The sequence below is a fragment of the Electrophorus electricus genome, chromosome 12 (assembly GCF_013358815.1).
Source record: "Electrophorus electricus isolate fEleEle1 chromosome 12, fEleEle1.pri, whole genome shotgun sequence".
Classification (NCBI taxonomy): Eukaryota; Metazoa; Chordata; class Actinopteri; order Gymnotiformes; family Gymnotidae; genus Electrophorus; species Electrophorus electricus.
Window position 1 is genome coordinate 8,192,428 of NC_049546.1, and position 21,251 is coordinate 8,213,678.

Genomic DNA, 21,251 nt, shown 5'->3' on the forward strand with positions numbered 1-21,251 from the left:
TGGTAGTAACTGGAAACATGGAGTAGCCTTTTTCCAATGCCAAAGTCTTTGCTTATGCCTTCTGACAGAACTTGTTTTTCTGAACGATTGTGGACCTCCTTCTCTGGACATTGAAAACTCTGTTTGGACACTTTCAGTTTGGTCCACAAATTTCCTATGGGGTTCAAACCATTGCTTTGTGATGGCCACTGCAATATATTCACATTATTGTCTTTAATCCATTTTGTCACAACTTTGAAGGAATGCTTAGGATTGTTATCTTGATGGAAGATCCAGTTGCAACCAAACTTTCTGGCTGATGTCTTGAGGTGTTGCTTCAATATTTCCAGATGATACTTCTCCTTCATGATGCAATTGATTTTCTGAAGTGCTTCAGTCACTGTTCTAGCAAATTGACTGCACAACATGATGCTCTCAGCCCCATGCTTCACATGTGGGATGGTGTTCTTTGGAATTAATGGCCTCTTCTTCCTTACACATCAGATCTCAATTACGGATGCAGATGTTTTGTTACATGATGCCTGCAGCCCCATCACAAAATCCTTTGCTGTGGTCTTGGGTTTCCGTTGAACTTTTCAGACAACAGTTCCCTCTGCCCTGGAGTTTGTGCTGCCTTCCTGAACGACACAGTATCTGTGTGGTCCCAAGATTTTTTATTTTTGCATTCAATTGCTTGTGGTACCTTCAGCTGTTTAGAATCTGCTCCTAAGGAAGAACTGAACTTGTGGAGGTTTTGTCTAAGGTCTTGGCTGAGTTGCTGAGATTTACCCATGATAGCAAGAGTAAAATGCACTGGCTCTGTAGGTACACTCTTAAATATAGCCAGCAGTGCACTCCTAATTCACTTCTAATTATGACAACTGACCAATCAGAAGCTTCACATAAATTTCTGGCCTCTTCCAGACTCTTTAAAGAAATAGTGACTTTATATATGCAAGCTTTTGACCCACTGGAAATCTGCTTTATTCAAAGATTTATTAAAAGATGTATACATACATTTATTATGTGTACATAATATTTCTATTAAGGATTAAACAAAGATTTATTAAAAGATGTATACATGTTTCTCTAAAGATCACCACACTGTGGCACCATTGCACAATTTTCAGGTCCGCTGGTAAATTTAAGCATATCCGAATCCTTTTAGCTGATATGATGAGATAAGCACCTGGGATGATGCAGTAGCACAGAGAACATGCGCATACCTTTTTCACAAGCTGCCCACTGGAGTATAAGAGCTTTCCACCTATGCAAGAAGGAAAAAGAATGATGTATTAATTTGGCTCCAAATCCTTTGAGTCACCCTTCAGCCTAAAGCAAGGGACAATACTATATGAGTATACCTGTAAGGATTTGACTTCTAAAGCCACACTTAAAGAACACTAATCTGGAGGCAATGTTCATAGAGTCACTATCAGGGGAAAGGGCATGAAGCCTGAGTGGGGCAGAGGTGAGGCAAAGGAGGGGCAGAGGGGAGGCAGGAGGAGGAGGGGAGGCAGGAGGAGGAGGGGAGGCAGGAGGAGGAGGGGAGGCACAGGTCAGGAAAGGACAGGGGAAGCAGAGGGAGCAGGAAGGGAGGCAGAGGTGAGGCAGAGTGGGGGGAGGCAGAGGTGAGGCAGAGTGAATGGGAGGGGAGGCACCTCCATGGCCAGCTTTAATGTTTCTATGCTACTGCTTACTGCAGCTTCCAGATGGCAACCCAGCAGTATCAGCACCTCAGCACCAAGGTTATTGTATGCAAAACAAAGAAAGAACTTCAGCTGAGTTACATTCACTATAATGGCAGCTCAGAAAGCATGACCTAAAAGAAAACTGGAACTTTTGGTAAGAAGCGATTAGTGTATTTAAAAGAAAACATCAGTTAGCCTTGAATTTTCCTCATCTGCTGACAGCTGCTTTCCAGGTGCTACGTTTGTACAGCACTGACATTTGGGTCTTCCTCACAGCTGTTTTTCGTTAGCGGTGGTTGCGACAGACCCACCTGCCTCTCAGAGACTGTACCAGAGGGGTAGAGATTAGAGCAGGAGCTGCATCACAGACAGCCAGGTAACGGTTTGAAAAAGGTCTCCACGCCCTGACACTGACCGATGGAGGGATCGAGACAGCTATTGATTAGATATGCAAGCCCTGGATACTCCTCAACGATGGATTCTTTACAGAGTAGGAACTGACTTGCAGTGTCCTGGACACTAAAGGCAGACTAGAGAACAGAGTATAAGATGCGTTTAAAAGTCTTTTACCCCTTCCCTGCTCACTCCCTCTTTATTCCTCTACTGTTTGTCAAGCACTATCCTGCTACTGCCCCCTTTGTATCTTGTTGATAATTTTCAGCTTAGAGACTTTTATCACAAAGAATTCATTTTTCTCAGTACTTCAGTTGCTCATGAAACATTCTGTTAAGTTCCTGTGTGTGCCTTTCTGATCTAGGTGATCGTGTGTATCTAGTATAAGCATGTATGTAGGACTGTATTTATATTTGCAAATAAATGTATTATCGCATTTTTCAAAAAGCAGTTTTAACCTTTATTGGAGATAAAAGAAAGACACTGCCTATTCATAAATGGAAGGAATTTTGAATTTCATAGGGAATATACAGCATATTCATAATTTTCCTAATATCTGCTATAGTTTATTATCTTTTCTAATCTACAGGCTCACCCTATAGGTCATCTCAGCACTAATGTAGACTGCAGTAGACTGCAGAGTAAAGTGTGAAGTAGGACAGTAAAATACTGGGTGCAAAATTATTGTTAATGGTTAAGCAGTCATGGGAGGTAGAGGCATAGTGCAGAAAGCTGTAGTGAGAGCAAGACAAGAAACCTGCAGAGTGATATTTTACACGAGTGCACTAACTCCACACTGAGTTGGCATGCACAAACAGCCTGATGTTGGGGAAAGCATATAGGGGCATCGGCCATGGAGCAGCGAGGAAGAGGAGAGATGGCCCCGGTTTCAGCAGTACGCCTCTCCTCAGCACCGGCCCGGGCACGATTCAGGGCCGACGAAGGCGCGTCAGCCCGGTGGAGTAAACGACTCAGAGCAGATGGGTGGCACTTCAGCATTGATGAAGACCTGCCCGCCGAACTGCCCATCACTCTGATTCCATGCCCCTTTTGACCTTTGTGATAGCCAAAAATCTGTACAAGCAAGCTGTCGACAGATGAGTGCCTGAATCACAGACCTTGGCTTGGTGTTAACCACAATTAGGCATTTAACTGAGCAAAGGTAGAGCCAGTACCTAGAAGTTCAGCTGCTGCACTTATTAACTGACAGCACCAGATATTAGCAGTTCTCCTCTGTCCACATCTAAAGTGACAGGTATAGGATGTGTAAGGCAAAGTGGGTAAAAGACCCAGGTCTATTCATGAGAGTCAAAGCACTGTGAAAAAAGAAAAGAAAAAAAACAAAACAAACAAACAAACAAATAGTTCATGCAGATGTAAAAAAGGTAAAAATGAATCTCAAACTGGAAAGTCAAACTGGAAACTGGAAAATACAAGTGATGCATTTAGCAAGTACTGAGTATTGAGTTCTGATTTAGGAAGAAACACCTAAATTAATCCAATTTTTTATCATCTGGAACAATATTGCAATTCCAATATAAGATTTGGTTTGTTTGTGGATACTGAGGAAATGGCTTAGTTCACTAATCTATGAACCCCTGCAGGTAATTCGCACTTCATCATAACGCATCACTGAAAAATGTACTCTGCAACTGAATCATTATAAGGCTTTCACTCATGAGTTTCATTAAAATGATAATCGTGTTATGAATGCTAAAGTGAGGAGCATTTAGCATTCTACAAATAAACTAGTGAGGCACACTTTTTTCGGCAAATTACTCCTTTGAGGACTAGGTGATAATGAGGTGAATTAGGTAAGGTGATTGAGTCTTGGTTTTATTTAACATGCTGCTTTTTCACATAGGTCTTGCACCAGTTTTACTTTTCCAAATCCACCCTTTAGTCTTGCAAAACTGCTCATAAGGCAGCGTTATACCCATACATTTTGCTTTCCTAAACTCCTAAGAAAAGAGACCAAGAGAATGAGGGAATGAGGAATCTCCTATGTAATAACAGTGTGTTACCACAGCACACTTGTTCAGAACATCAAAACGATGCATCACGGACACCATGAAAAGTTGACGTGAGTGATCAGGAAGAGGTCCAAGCGGGATTGAATGAAATCAGACATTTTCTCTTCCACATTTCGTGTGATCGTGTCATTTTTTCTAAGCATATTGGAGGAAATAATGGCTAAGTTTTAAAGAAACCCTCAAGCACCTGAGTATAAGGTCAGCTAGCACTGTTTTGCATGAGAAATCTTTTTTCTTTTAGCCTTTTTCTATCCTAAAAAATATCTCATAAGAAAACATATCCATGACCCTCTCATCTTTGCAGCATTTGTACTAAATATTATATATATATATAATATCTTAAAAATAACACAGACACCTGAATAGGTATCTCAAAATAAGGTATTTCCTCTTAACATAGTAGATACTACCACATTATCTGACTTGTGTTGAACTATCCCTGGTATTCACCTTGTAGAAGAGGTAGAGGACACAGAAGTATCACACATCAAGCCACAGGCTCCAAAAACAACAGTGCAGCTAATTTTAGCCCGTGTCATCTGTCAACACCTGAGTTGACAGGTAGAGAGTGTGTAAGACAAACTGGGTCACAGGCATTGGTATATTCATGAAACCCAAAGCACAGTGAAAAGCCTGTCATTCCGACACATTCCGGCATATGCTGTGGCTGCTGTGGTAGGGCTGGGATCTAAGCTCTTTGTCACACCATAACCAAACCAGGAAGAGTTACCAGGTACTGGGGTTGAATAGGACAAAACCTAGTTCATGCTCGTGAAAAATGGGGTAAAAATGAATCTCAGAATGCAAAATCAATCAAGATTTCACACTTTTCAGTATAGACTCACAACTGCCAAAGGGAAGCAGATTGGTGTCATTTGTAGACTGTTTCACATGCAGCACTCAGCAGTTTGGTGGAAAGAGGACTGCACCTAATCTTAGCACCTGCTGCCATGCCTTGCTTGTGTCAGGATGTACAATTCCGTGGTGTCTGTACAGGGACTGCGTGTGTGTGTGTGTGTGTGTGTGTGTGTGTGTGTGTGTGTGTGTGTGTGTGTGTGTGTGTGTGTGTGTGAGAGAGAGAGAGAGATAGAGAGAGAGAGAGAGCAAATTCAAGTCTTTGTGTGTCAAGTTGCTCTAGGAGGCTGTAGAAAGTACTCAAAATCTTTATTATCTTAAACTGTAACTTTTCTCCAGTTAGTGTTAAATGAAAAATAATCCAGAAATCTTGCATATTATTAATTCAGAATACAAATTTGACAAAGCATTGAGCAATCTTATGATATTGGTTTTGATTACTATGCATAGCTTTTCTTATAGAGAAATCAGTTGTAATAAGTACCAAGACATCAATACAAACTCCGAACTCAAGCTGCCTTGGCTACACCAATACAAAATGATTCAAATTTTCAAAATAAGGTGTAAATGAGGCTAGAAAATAGCTTCCCCCCCACACACACATACCATGTTAGGGGTTGTGTTATGCCAATACACTATAACCTCTCGCAACTTTAGATTTATGATTAAGGATTCTTTAGGCAAGCCTGTGAGATGAGATACACTTATTCTCTGTGGCAGCTTTAAAACTCCAAAGGGCATACAGGATGTGCACTCCAAACATCCCCATTCGCTCGCCTGCTCTCTCTGTCTTTATTTGAACACCCTCTGACAGCCACACTGCCTCTCTGCACATCAATATTTATACCTGCTAGACAGAAGAATAGTTAACATCTCTACACACCCCAGCCAGCAGTGCATAGAGGAAAAGTAAGAATGAACTGAGACAAAGAAACAGAATTAATAAGCAAACAACAGAGAGATGGAAGGATTTATTGACTAAAGGACTGACTGGCAGATTTTGAGTGATTGGCTCAGGGAGAGGTGGACAGACGGGTATAAGGAAGTGTGGATGGTTGGATGGAACTAATGGAATATCGTTAGGAATGTAACATGCTGTCTGTGGACATTTCCTCCTAAACAACTGAGCTGTTTTTATGCCCTCCTACCAAGGTCTAAAGCTTTAAAGCCCTACTTTGGACAGAACAAACAAAGTTATACTCTGTGCATAAAAAAACAACAAAATACTTATTCTCAGACATTTTTTTAAGACTGAGATCCTCACGGTACATACATTCATTTCAGTCATGCTGTTTAACTATGGGAGTCTAAAGCAGTCTGGGCTTTTATTTGACATGCGACTCGTCATTCATTGTGAGGCAGTTCTCATATTTACTCCTGTTGTGTTGCAGTAGACACCTGATGCAGCAGCCGTCTGTTGTCAGCTGCTGTGCTGAAAGAGAGCACATGTTTCTTCATCACTGTGCTGAAAGAGAGAACATGTTTCCTCATCACTGTGCTGAAGGAGAGCACGTTTCATCACTGTGCTGAAATAGAGCACGCGTCTCTTCATCACTGTGCTGAAAGAGAGCACGTTTCTTCATCACTGTGCTGAAATAGAGCACGCGTCTCTTCATCACTGTGCTGAAAGAGAGCACGTTTCTTCATCACTGTGCTGAAATAGAGCACGCGTCTCTTCATCACTGTGCTGAAAGAGAGCACGTTTCTTCATCACTGTGCTGAAATAGAGCACATTTCTTCATCACTGTGCTGAAAGAGAGCACATGTTTCTTCATCACTGTGCTGAAAGAGAGCACGCATTTCCTCATCACTGTGCTGCTCTCTCACACACATACTCATTCCCTGCAGGGGTCCACACAATCTGCAACTCTTCATTAAGCTTATTCATTTGCAGCCCCCTACATCACTCCCCCCCCCCCCCCCCCCGCGTTCTCTTCGCTCCTGCCGCTGAAAGATCCTGAATTCACCAACATGCTGGCAACCGGTGCTCAACTGGCAGCCACCTCACAAGCTTGCTAAGCTTGTGTAAGAGCAAATGTAATTACTTCAGTGGCGATGGATCTTTATGCTCAGAAAGCAAGAGACCATAATAAATAGTTGGATGCAAGAGATGAGCATGTGTGACCAATATTTATCAGGGTTCATTACTGGGTGCATATCATAGTTCATAGAAGATTTTCCAAGTTCCTCAAACATCTCTGGTCAAATTTATAATGATGCAAAAAAATCAAAAATAGACTAGACAAAAGATTACTCAAAAAGGCCAAAATGACCAAAGACCAACATTCAGAACAGGCCCTGTGTATCAGCAAGTAAGAAATCCGAAACACTCATGTATCAAAACGAAAAGCTGCACTAAGCTTATAATTGAAGGATACAAAAGCATTAAATAGTGTTCAATGTTTCTGGGGTTTTTTTGTGGGGTTGTGTGTGTGTGTGTGTGTGTGTGTGTGTGTGTGTGTGTGTGTGTTTGTGTCTGTACTTTTTTGAGTTTGAGTACTCCTCTTCTGGTTGGCTGCTAAATGTACCCACCTGTCTCTCAGGCCCCCATGCATGCAGTACATCGCTGGAGGTATGATTCACTGCTGAGTCACAGACAGCTGCTTTGCCTCATGGGACAATGCGACAGAGAGCCGGGAGTACTTCTCATATGCTTGCTGAGATGGAAAGATTCAGAGAAACTGAGGTACTAAGTGCCAGGGAGGTTTGAAATCTGTAAAAGCAGACTGTACATCTTTCAACACTATCGATGCCCAGGAACGATGAAAAGGGGAGGGTGCTGGGCACACTGCAGTGCCCCCTACTTTTGGAAGTGTTTAACTACACCTTTTATTTATGTATTTTCAAAATCAGCATCAGCCGATCACATTTGTTGTCGTTGTCATTTACGGTTGTCATGGATATGCACTGTTGTAGTTAGCATTAACAGCCTGTAGTTGGGGGCTACATACAGAGATCACTCTAAAAGAGTGATTTTTTCAGAATTTCAGATTTAAGTCAACACGTTTTTGTTTTTTTTTATTGCTAGCACCTCGAAGGGTATTACTTTGCAATAGTGTCTTTCTTTGAGATGTCTAGAGCTGTTTATAGCTCATTCTGGTTTAGTATTAACATCCTATAGGTGAAAACGTATTATTGTATCAGGTGCATTGACATTTTGAATTAAATGATAAAGGACTAATTAGGAGATTATCATATTATTCTGAGTTTCATTAGGTGAAAGGTCACCTGCATATGCTCATAGATCCTTAGGGAACATGTCATACCCTGCTAATGTCAGGCCTGACTAATCAGTCTGAAACCCATCTCTTCCTCCAGCAATGCACTTCTCTGTTGTTTCCAAGATAAGATGGCCTTCTCTCTGAATGCTGAGATATTGCTTTGCATAATTCCTAATAAGACGTAATAAAAATGGATTATTTTGGGAATGGTGCTCTATGTCAGTGCACCTCAAATGATGCTGAATAAATGCCTGTGAGCAAGGATTTGGGCATTTATGGTTTTTACAAAGGGCACAGAAATACATGCTGACATACCTGTACTGACCTTGATGGGCCTCCTGAGCTAAGAGAGAAATCTGTCCTGCTGCTTTGCCGAGTTTGTCTGTATTCATGCTGCTGAGGTCTGATTTGTGTTAAATGCCTCATGCTCACATAACAGCGCCTGACATACTATTCCTGAAATTGGTTATGAGCAGAGGGTCTTATTTCAATGATGAGAATGCACTGAATGTACTTGCACACACACACAAGCACAGACATGTCTAGATTCCAAAAAGGAAACAAACTCAGGTCTGAGACACATTGACTCACAGGGGGCAGAAATAAGAATTCAAACAAAAGTTAGATCTTGTAAACAAGCTTCAAGCAAGAATGTAAAATGAGAAATCTTTGTCAAACAAACCAAACACTCAACAACACTGGTGTCTTGCTTGTCTTTCACACCTTCTGCTGTGAGCTCACCTGCACACTCTTGAAGGAAGAGCGCAGGAGGTGGGGGACAGCTCCATCCGGATTTTCAAGAGCTCAAGCCTCCCCCACCTCCACCCTCATCCAATTTCACAACAAGACATAAACAAAAAGCTCGCCAGGGAACTGTACTGCTGTACGGGAGCCTGAAGCTCACTCTGCTATTTGGACTGTTAGCAACCGCCTCAGGTTATTTCACTTGCAGATAATGTGTCTGTCCTCCCCAAAAAGATTTGGTGTAAGAACATTTAAAGAACAATACAATATAAGAGAAGGGGAAGAAATCGAATGCGGTGTAATTCTCGTGCACTAGTGTGAAATGGATTTAGCTTCATCGCTGGTTTCTAAAAGAAGTTGGTGCAATTTCCCCCACCAAGCAACTTCAGTTTCTATATCTGAGCAACACTTTGCTAACAAGAGTGCTAACACCTTTTAATGTCAAGTCTTTTGATAAAACCTTGGCTATCATTTGAATAAATGGACTAATAATAAGTTCAATTTATATAGCGCCTTTCACAGACACAAGGTCGCTGATGGAGAAAAAGAAACAATTCACACAAACACAATAAAATAATAATTGTTATTGTGAGCTGAAAGGAGAAGTGAAAACAAAACTCACCTGGATGTTATTTTAGATATATTAGGTCAGATACTAAAGACTACCTGAAATGTCAGCTTCCTAAGCATGTCACAGTTCTCAAGTAACAATCATTTTATTGTTAGACATAGGTTCTCAAACTCCAGATTTGGCTGGCTAAAGCAATGCAGAGAATATTTGATGTGACATTTTTCCTGTACACCTAAATTCAACTTTCTAATATACATATCATGCGCTTCCATGAGCTGAATCAGAAGTGCTGAATCAGAATTGGTATCGGTAATCTGTGCAGCGTTGTGTCCCAGTGGGAATGCAGTCCTACAATCCTGAGCTGCACCTCGTGCCCTTACATTCAAGAATGTCTGCTGTTCTCGGGGTCATGAGTAATAGTAAATGACTCAGGTATGATATCAGCGGCTTGCCATCCCAACAAGTGAGGCAGAGATGCTAGACTGGGCCATGCAAAACATTCAAAACATAGTAATTGCTACATTTCCTTTGTGAGGAATCTGATATGTCATGACAGACAGATCTTGTAATGAATCGACTTCTCAGGGCAGGTTGACAGAAGCCTGTGATAGCTGAACACGACCGGGCCTCTGAGCATGGCTGGTTTTGGGTTAAGGTTAGGGTTTTGGACTGCCTTTCTCCTTGATGTGTTAAAGGTTCCAGACAAACAGCAGCATCACAACTGCTCAGCAGTGAAAGGAAATGGAGTCTGGTCGGTAACATAACACTAATGGCCTCCCTAATGTTCTGCTTTTCAAAGTGCCCATCATGACATCACTAACATCACTTCACAGTGCAGTCACATGGAACATCTGCTCTGTTTTTCACCGTAAGGGACACACATCATTTAAAAATGGCACAATTTCAAAAATATTCTGATTGGAAGCATTATAAAACTTTTAGGTCTATGTTGTTTCTTTAGTACTGAAGACATTCCTGTCTTAATTTTAAAAGTCATGTGTAAAAGTAGCCAATGTAAAGACCTTTCTTTAACAAGGATAGACAGAGGTGAAGGTAGTTTAATGGGATTTATTCTCTTACTGGTGGTGGTGGAACAGAGTTGGCATTGATGTTCAACATAATTTGATCTTTGATGTCTTGGTCAGAGAGGTTAAACCAGTTAAATTAAAATTAGAACTAGATTAAAATTAGAAATAATACTAAGTATGAAGACCCTGTGATAGAAAAATAGGAATACAATTGTAATGTTCTATACATATTCTGTAACAGCCTCATGCATTTTGTGTTTATTTCAAACACTTTGGCATACATGCCATTAAAACCGACATCCAACATGAATTCAGCTGGCACTGGGCAATAAAACCCCAATATAAATACTACCATGCTAGGGCCCGGGCAACTCGGTCTGAAATGAAATTGTGAGGAAACTACAGCTGGGCACATGCACTGAGACAGTCCAGGTACCATCTGCATTTCTTCCATTGCTATATGTATAATGCACCGCAGCGAGAAATCCATCTATGCCAGCTAGCCAGCTCCAGGGGCGAGCCACTGTGCGTGCTTGTTCGTCTCTGAAAGGTCTACACTTGGATGGGTTAAAATAATTAGGTGCTTGTCACGAGAAAGCAGGCTATGGAGCAGTGCTCCTCCAATGCATGCCCTACAGTAAATTAAATCTAGAAATGCCAAGTATCCAATTTCATACCGTTGCCATTATGGTCACCCGCCCATTTATCAATTTTACCCAGTGATGGCTCACTGCTTTATATCACACCAGCATCTGCAAGGAATCTGTAAACAGCTTCAGCTCGCAAATTCTTCACAGGGAGATAGGCTGCTCAGGACTGTGGAATGCATTCACACACAGCAGGTCTTTAGCAACAAAATGTATCCAATAACCTATATAGCTATAATGATATATTAACATAGTTGTATATAAAAGCAGAGATGTTTTCATCTAAAAGGAATTAAGCAATTTCTTGCCAGAGTTCCAGCAGGACCAGGAGACAGACTGAACTTGGTGTGGGCCATTACAGACCTCTTTTATAGAATTGGCTGTCCTGTATACTCTTATGCTACAGTAACAGCTGAAGTTATGATCTAGCTTAATTAAGGTCAGAAATTATTAAAGAATTACTAAAGAATGTGACAGCAGAAGAGGTTCCCAGATAAATACAAAAGACCGTGAAGTTTGATATTAGTATGAAGATTCATTCTCCTTTGAGCACAAGGCCTAGGAGTAAATGCTGGTAAATAGAAGAACAGTATGGGTGACTGTTACCATGTCAGGCAGATCACTCTGCTGCACTTCTTTTTAAGGCAAGGACTCCTACTACAAAAGTACAATTTGAGTGGCACGTTAAAGGATGTCCTGCTAAAAGAAAAGCAGACAGATTATATCTTATAGCATTCTGTTTTTTCACTTAGGAAAATTATAGGCAGAAATTCACCGTTACTTCTGCAATTAAAAGCATGATAATTAATGACATTTATTTCAAATAGGAAGGTTTAGAACACCAATTTATTTCAAATGATCTTTTTGGCTAAATGTATCCAGAAAATACTGGCAATGCATACAGTTAATCTTTGCATTTCCACATCTATTATAGTTCATGTGATATGTTCATCAGAGTTAGTAGTAAAAGTAGCTTTTATAAGCTGTTTGATATTGGGTCGAATCCTTCTGCTTCTAGCCAACTCACTACATCAGGGCAGCCAAAATATATTTTACCAAGGGACTGGGTTTTGGGAAACGAATGCTCTGCTGCTGACAGAACCATCTGCAGTATGCATGGAAGGATGGCATTAGAATATGCATGCATGCATCTGTAGTGAATGTATCCTGAATGCTAGAGATAAATGATATCGAAAATAGGCTGTGACACAGCACAGACTGGTTGAAAGAATACCAGTCGTTCCCCATAATTAATTAAGGTCATTACCTAATTCCACCTATCTCCCATTCAGAGGAACTAGATGTGCCAGTATTATAGAATGTGTTCAATCTCAATTGTTCAACACTGCAATGTCAATCATTTGTTTGGGACTGGCAAAAAATCTGTGGATAACCTTATCTTGGACTTCAAATTATGTACAGTTGATTAGCAAGCTCTGTGGAAAGCCCCTTAAGTTAAAGTAGTCTACCACATGCCTGCTGCTCTCCTCTCTGCTCACTCCCACATGTGTATGGATATCTGCAGACTAAATAACCTTGTGCTAATCATTATCTAGGTCATATAAATGCATATTTACATCTACATCATATATAAAAGTGTTGATAGACTACAACACATTGTGGCCTTGGCATTAAGAGGCATGAGACCATGGTATGTTTTTTGTTTTTTTGGCAGGTGAGATTTGCCAGTTTTTCTTCAATTTTTTATTTCAATCTCCATCAATCAGGTAACTCCCCCCATCACACGACAGATGCAAAGAAGGAAGTGTGAGGGCTGTCACATGCCTCAGAAAAGGCATGTGCAACCAATTGGCACTTTTTTTTTTTTCCGAGATGTGACTCATGCAATGTTGGGGGCATAACACAGTTGGTGGATAGCGCTATCCACCCCCTTCTGATGCATGAGCATACAGACACCCGTGATTGGCCAGTGTCACTACAAATTGACAGAGCATGCCATCCCCCCTGCCCTGAGAGCACAGCCAATTTTGCTGTCCTGGCCATGGATGGCTATGGCAACAGGGATGGAGCTGCGACTGTGTTTGAGAACTTTTATTGTCTTTTTAAAATCTCTCCAGATTGTGCCACCACACGTATTAGATGACTACAAATTGTGCTCATAGAATATATAACGATCTGTCTTTGGTGTATTATTTCTCAGTGTTCTCAAAATGATAAACAAACAAACAAAAAACAAAGTCTCTGAACATTTAATAAATAGACTGTCCTTTCACACCTTAAAACAAAACTGTGGTGTAGGAGGAGCAGCCCTTGGCCTGATTATGTCAGAGTCTCTGTGGTATATGAGACCCCTGCTCTGGCTTGCCCTGGAAGGCAGGAAGTAGCCTTGAACACCAGAGAACCACTGCACAATCATTGGAGATAGCCTAATAAGCAAACAGCAACCTCACCCACATCATGCCACAGACAGAAATCACTGGGCCACACATAACACAGCAGCAATTATACAGTAGAACAGAAGCCATGACAATACCTTCAGCTCTGTAAAACTTTAACCTCTCAAACGTCAGGCTGGACAGTATAAGGGGCTGATCATTTAAATATTAAGTTCCTCTGGAGCAGGTTTCACTGGAATATAAAGATTAACTTGAACAGGTCCCATTAGAATATAAGATTTCACTTGCTCATTGGTTCTGTTACATTTGGTTTAACTGCAACACTTGGCTTTTGTTTGAAGTTGACATCACACAGTGGTCTTCTGCCTGAAAAACCATTGAAAGGAGCTGATGCACTGCACCATGTGACCCAGTAACCAGTAGTTGTCACGGACTGCTCCCAGTCCCACTGGTCGCCTGGTACGGCCCGCCGCTTGCAGAGCGACTTCCCTTTATCCTTTTTGTAACCACGCCTCCCTTGTTCGCACACACCTGCACATGGTTGAATGTGATTGTCTATATGTATTTAAACCCCTGCTGGTGCGTGTATCTTTGTCAGTCATTGCCTTTGTTCATGTCGTGTAGTGTTTGTTCACATAGTTGATGGTAACCATGTTAGTGTCTTTTTCAGATTGTCAGTGCCCACGTTTGTGTTTATCGTTGATGTTGCATGTGAGCGCCAATGTTGTACATGTCCTATATAAATGTCTGTCTACACCGATGGAGTCTGTACGTCATGTTCCTCGACCTGCGGCACTCGGGACGTTACAGTAGTATGTTTACACTTCACTACCTAATAAACCAAATCAGCAACTAGGCATAACTTCATCTACCAGGAGCATAAGAGAATGTTTTACAGCAGTAAACAAGTCAATTTAGAGCTAGCATTCAGTTTAAGATCATGCAAATGATCAGTTTGTTTTTCCAACACATCACACTCACTCAAAAGAATAAGCTTCTGCTATTTACATAATTGCAGTGTCACGCTGGGAGGCTTGACGGAATACAAAGGCGAGCTGTGTAGAACACAATGACGAAGACAATGTAGCACATATGCTCACATAAGGTTAAACACCAACAACCAACAACGACTACACAAGACTTTATATACATATCCCGTAATGTCACGAAACGAGGAACAGGTGTAATACATGGGGGAGGGCGTGGCAATGCAGATGAACACATATACACACACACACACACACGTCTGGGAGGAGGGGGCCGTACCATGACATACAAACACTACATATTTGTGTCGTTATGGCATTCAGACAGACTCATAAAGGAATCATTCTCTGTGAACCATTTCTGAATTTAAATAGTTCTAGTCTAAAGAAACATGTCAAACAAATACTATAGCAAGGTATTCCAGAAAGATTGTAGGAGAATGCATAATGTAAAGTTTGAATAAATCAGTCATTATAAACAGTATTCAAAGAATTCTGCACTTTTGTACCTATATTGTAAGTTGTCCCATTTTATGTCATGCACATTATAAAGCATGCAGCTATAGGAACAAGTAAGAAGAAAGCTACACCTCATAATAAATACTTACCATTTGAGTGTGAGTGTGAATTGCTTTACAATACATAAAGCTCCATACCCAAGACATTACCATGAACAATGCTCTAAGAGAGGATCAGAATGGTCAGAATTTCTTGAAAGTCAGAAATAAAGAGCTGGATTTGAGGGTCTACTTGCAAAAACAGATTTATGATCTACTTTCCACATCTAGCTGAAGTGGAGCAGAGTGAGTCAGAGGGGCTGCGTGCAATCATGCTGCCTTGACCTTGGACCAGTTTGTTTTGAAAGACCAGTTGGACCAGTTGGACCTTGGACCAGTTTGCTTTTCTGCAAATCCTCTTTCCACATAAACATGTGCATGCACATGCACAGACTAGACCTCCACACCTTTCTGTGGGACATCACACAGTAACTCAGATCTTTTCACTGTTTAAGAAACACTTTGTCCAGAAATACAAGCACTGCTAATTATGAATGAATGGTAATGAGAGGCTTCATTAAGTAAAAGAGACTGCACTAACTCCCCTTCACCAGCTCTTTTGACTTTTATTTCAATCATAGGCTATATTATAACCAAATAGTGGACCTGATCTCACAAAGAATGTGGAGGAATTGTTACAAGTTGGAAGAGCATTTCTGCATTTCCCACAGTTTCATGTGGGTGCAGGCAAAGCCCCAAGCACAGATCCAATCCTTGCTCTAAGCTTAAACATTAATAACCTTTCTGATTTTGTTCCATGGCATCTGCAATATTGATATCCTGTGGGAATAACACAAAATGATGCATAGAACAGTGGCACATATGCTTTGGTATTCAGGTTTCCAGGTGCAGTCTCGTCCCAACAGGCTCGTTGTTCTGTAGCCCGGCCTGCCTGACCTTGCATGCAAATCCCTGTGAGCTCTGCTAAGAGCTCTCCATGCAGAGGTGCATCAGTGCACCCACGGCTCAAACAAAGCAGGCTTTTCACGCATGTCACACCTCTCCTCTGAGTCTGGAACCTCGGTATGTAAAAATGTTATCTGCAGCTTTGCAAATCAGAGAGAGGAGAGGTGGAAAGATTGGTGTAATACACTGGGTCTCACCATCCTGCCTCGCTTTGATTCAGTGACTGTCAATGTGCACTAAATAAAACCTGTTTTTTGCAGCTATGTGTCTGAATTTGTGTCACTGTGGCTGGAGCTATGAACCAAAGTTATAAACTGGCTTTTCACATAGTAACTGAATACATATTTATCAATGCTGGTAATCAATATGATACTCATTTAAGAAACAATTTATTTAATCTCTCATTATTGACAAAGGTGATACCACATACAGATTTTCACAGTGGTTTGTGCAATGCAGAATAAGAGAATTCTTGTCCAATACGGCCATGCAAATCGAAGACATTTTCAAACTGATTCTAGTATTTAACCACTGAACATAGCCCATTGACTGCTGAGGTACACCTTCTCCTGCTGTCATGTTTTTACTGAGACTCAACCCATCTCAGCTGCAATTTCTCTTCCCACCACCCACTGATGCCCCCCTACTGTAGGGCATCATCACTCCACCCCAGCCAACTACTTCTCCATTGCCCTTGACAGTCATTCTCATGCAAGATGGGTTTCAGACACACATACACAGTTGAACCTAGACTGGGACTACTAGAAAACTGGAATAGACGTTCATTGCTTATTTCTTTATTTTATTATTATTCTTTGCTCTCACAGCTTATTTTGGTCTGTATCATTTAGATTGTTGCTACAGTAGTGTCCGTTGTTGACCCGAGGAGACTGTGAGAATAATGCAAAATGTTGCATAGAACATTAGTGGCACATGTCTACACATGTCTAGTGTCTAGTGGCACTGTCTACAGTTTGCAAGTTCTCTGTGGCTGTCCAACCATAACAGCAGAAAAGCAAACAAGATTTTGAATATTTGTTATTTGTACCATTGGGATTATTTTATTATTGACTAAGTTAACTTCATATTTATATCTCTGTCATAAAAAAAATGCTGTTACTATTTGACCTTCTTTACAAGGTCCACAAATGTTCTACAACAACATTCTCACTGGGTCCACCTTCAGCATGTAAAACCATGTCACCATCAGGGCCTCCTCTTGACCCTCCTGACTCGTGATATTATACAGCATGTTATGCTGGTACCACAGCAATTAAACTAAAAGGGAGTGCTGGTCAGCAAAACGCGATAATGTAGCCCTCCATCTCACTTACTATGTTACGCCACAATACATTACACCGCACCAGTCTGAAAGCAAATAAATTGGACGTCTCGTCGTTAGAACTTGAGAGCTCATCTTAAGAACTGCACTAGCACTTTTGCTGAGATCGAATCACATTGCTCAGATGCTGATTATCTCATTGTAATGGTGTCGTATTTCACTGTGATCCAACTAACTGATAAATCATCCACTCTCTGTTAACTATTGAAGGCTGGGGAGTAAGACGTCTGTGCCTACTTATGCAGAGCACACAGTCAAAATTTGAAAATGACTACAAACCTCCAGTTGCTGCAATGGAACTTTGTTAATTTAAAAGGCACTGAGATTTCTTTTCTAGGGCTCAACAATTTGGGTTTAGTTTTGAGAGAGAGATAAAATCAGTCATATATCCAAACAGTTGTAACGAAGGGAGGCGAAGCAAGATGCAGAGGCAAGCCGTCGTTTGATGAGACACAGGTGTTTATTCAACTTGCAACAAAAAATGGAACCAAAACATGAACCACACTGAGCGATAACCAGTATGAAAACACACTAAGGCAGCTACAACATAGCTTATACAGGGTCAAACACTGACAAAGACTAATACACATAAAATTAAATATACACGTTAATGACGATTCCAACAAGGGACAGGTGTAACACACAACCAAGTAACAAAGATGGGACATGGCCATGTAGACACAGACACACACCCACCCACCCACCCACACACACGCACACACACACCCACCCGCACACCTGCACACACACACACATACACACACACACACACATGCACACACACGCACTCACACACACACACACACCCACCCACACGCACACACACACACACACACACACACACAGACACCCACCCACCCACACACACACACACACACACACACATACACACACACACAACAATGAAAAACAGCAACAAGACATTACATGGACATGCAAGGATGAAACATAAAGTCTCCGGGATGACTGATCCTGAATGGATGTCAACAAATTTCTGATTGTCCTGATTTGCCTTTCCCAGATCCCACCCATATGGCTGGCAGTTGGAGTGTTCATGACCAACTCACAGCCCGATTGCCTTAAACTTTCTTGGTCCATTTCCTTTACAGCTTCCAGAAACTCACATCTTGCACCTACAAAATTAGTGCCACGGTCAGTCTGAATAGGTTTAATGTTTCCACAGAAGGCAATGAAGGCACGAGGAGCATTAACAAAGGCATCAGTTGTCATGTCGCCGAGCAGTTCTATGTGCACAGCACGAGAGCACAGACAGGTAAAGAGCAGACCACAGCACTTCAGCTCCCTTCTCCTTTCCCTGACATAGAATGGGCCAAAACAGTCCATCCCACAACATGTGAAGGGAGGAGTTGGTTCCATGCGTTCTTGGGGTAAATCTGCCATTCTTTGTTCTTCTGTACACCTTCTGAACTTCCTGCATTTGACACATTCGTAGATGTAAGAAGACACAGCATAACTGTAACCGAGTATCCAAATGCGGTTTGATCGTAGCACATTTTTTTGTCATGCCATGCCCTTGATGGTGTACTTGCTGATGATAATGTTTATTCAGTAACTTTGATATGTGGCTGTCTTTTGGCAAGACTTCTGGATGCTTTATGTGTGGATGCAATGCAGCACACTCTAGTCGACCCTCCACACTGAGAATGCCTTGCTAATCCAAGAAAGAATTGAATCTGTGTAGCCTCCTTGGTACTGTGTAGTCTGCTTCTTGTACTGAAAGCTTTGAAATTCCTCAGAAAATACTACCCTTAGAACAATGCGTATGATTGTAAGTTCTGCATCCTTTCTCTCTTCAAGACTCGTGACTTCATTGGTTTTTGTTACAAAACCCTTAACCTCCCGGATACGTCGTACAAGTCTGGCAATTGCTTTGACTAACCTGATCCAACTGGAAAACTTTAGGAAGCGACTGTCAAGTGACTCTTCTGTTGTCAAGGTCTTACATGTGAAGGCCTTATGAACTTCTGAGCATTCAACTGCAATGTCTCCCACCTTAATATTTTCACTGGGAAGCTTGTCACACCAGAGAACGTCTGGCCCAGTAAACCAGTTTGAATCGATAAGCTCTTTCACTCTGAGTCCCCTTGATGCATGATCGGCAGGATATTCTGCAGAGGTCACGTATCTCCATTGACTTGGACTGGTACTTTCCCTGATGCGTTGAATGCGATCTGCCGCAAATACATGAAATCATCTGGCATCATTGTTCACATATGCCAGGAAGACCCTCAAGTCTGTTCAAAAAAATTCATGGATGTTTTCTAGTTTCAACTCCCTTTTTAGTAGGTCACTATTATAGACAGCAACAACAGCTGCTGATAGTTCAAGTCTTGGCACTGTGGTAACTTTCCTGAGGGCTACTCCGGCCTTGCCCATAACCAAAGAACAGTGGACCTTCCTTGAAGCACTGATCACTCTCAGGTATGTAAATTCTCCATACCCTGTGACACTTGCATCTGAAAAGTGATGGAGTTTGTATCCCTTGAGTTCTTTGAAGCTTGATAAAAGATAATATCGCTGAATCTTGATATCAGCTAGGTTGTGCAGGTCCAAGAGCCAGGACTCCCACTGTGACCAAAGATCATCAGATAGTGGATCATCCCATCCCAATTTCTCTCGACACATTTGCTGAAGTATTTGTTTCCCAGCTAGAATGTAAGGTTCTACAAAACCAAGTGGGTCATAGACAGAGGCCATTGTTGATAAAACTCCTCTCCTAGGGAGTTGGTGTTCATTCACAACTACTCTGAATTGAAATTGATCTGAAGTGACACACCATTTGACCCCTAGCACTCTCTTCATTTGTGGCTCACCTAAAGCTAAGTCTTGACTTCTTACTGTTTTAGCACACTCTTCTTTAGGAATTTAAGCAAGTACCCTTTGGCTGTTGGAAATGAACTTATGAATTCATAGCTTGTCAGTGCTACAGAGCTGCCTCACTTCACTGACTAGTTGTATTGCATCATTTTCTGTTGATACACTAATCAGGCCATTATCCACATAAAAATTTCTTTTAACAAAGTGGATGGCTGTTTCACTGAAGCAACCTCATCCTTGAGCAGCAATGTGTTTGAGACCATAGTTTGTACAGCCAGGTGATGAGGCTTCCCATAGCAAGTGTACTCTCATTCGGTAGTCTGATGGTTGGGATTCGATGTCTCATTGTTTGTGCGAATGGCTCATTATCCTTGTCCAACACAACTTCTCAGGGTAACAGGGCTTGAGAACAGTTGTAACTTATGAGCAGACCAACCTCACATTCAATTAAAGGAGCAATCTCTTTGGCCAGGTACTTTAGACAAGGCCATGCCCTTGCTGTTTTTTGTGTAGGAATATGACTTATATTGGCAGGAATACATTCTCTTGAATACGTTACTGGGAAAGCAATTTTCTTTGATGAACAAAAGCCTCTGACCTGCAGCCCAGTTAAGTTCAGACTTAAATAACTGTGCTTCTGCATAACAACGTGGAGAGTTTTAACTGCATAGGCTCTTTCTGTGTATTCAGAGTTTCTGCCCTTTCCTGCAAGATGAAGGTGGTATCACTTTAGTTGTCCAGAAGTGCATAAATGAGAACTTCATTCTCCAGATGACTCCTTGTGAACAACCATACTGGAACAACTGTAGATGTGTAGGTGCTATTTATGTCTTGCACCACTCTGTTAGACGTTGCTTCATTTGAAGTTTTATTAACCTGCTTAGACTCCGTTCTCACTTGATATTTCTTTCTCCCATGCACATTTCCCGTTTTTCATTTGTGTATTGTCCTGCTCTTTCTTAATGCTCTCCTTGGGGCAGTCTTCATGTAAACATGTTTGGTGTTTACCATTTCATAAGTCACAGACACTCCTCCTTTCACAGTTCCTTGACACCCAAAACAGTTTTGGCTCTTGACTCTGTCTGCAATCAATTTGTCCATGA

General features: G+C 41.4%; 1 protein-coding gene across 3 annotated transcripts in view; it reads right to left on the reverse strand.

The window, feature by feature from the left end:
- si:ch211-269c21.2 (carbohydrate sulfotransferase 8) overlaps positions 1 to 21,251 on the reverse strand; it is a 36,522-nt gene that overhangs the window by 1,606 nt on the left and 13,665 nt on the right. For all 3 annotated transcript variants that reach the window (XM_035531939.1, XM_035531940.1, XM_035531938.1), the window contains one exon: positions 1,206 to 1,246. In XM_035531939.1, coding sequence (XP_035387832.1) covers positions 1,206 to 1,246 — 41 coding nt within the window. The remainder of the gene's footprint in view (positions 1 to 1,205; positions 1,247 to 21,251) is intronic.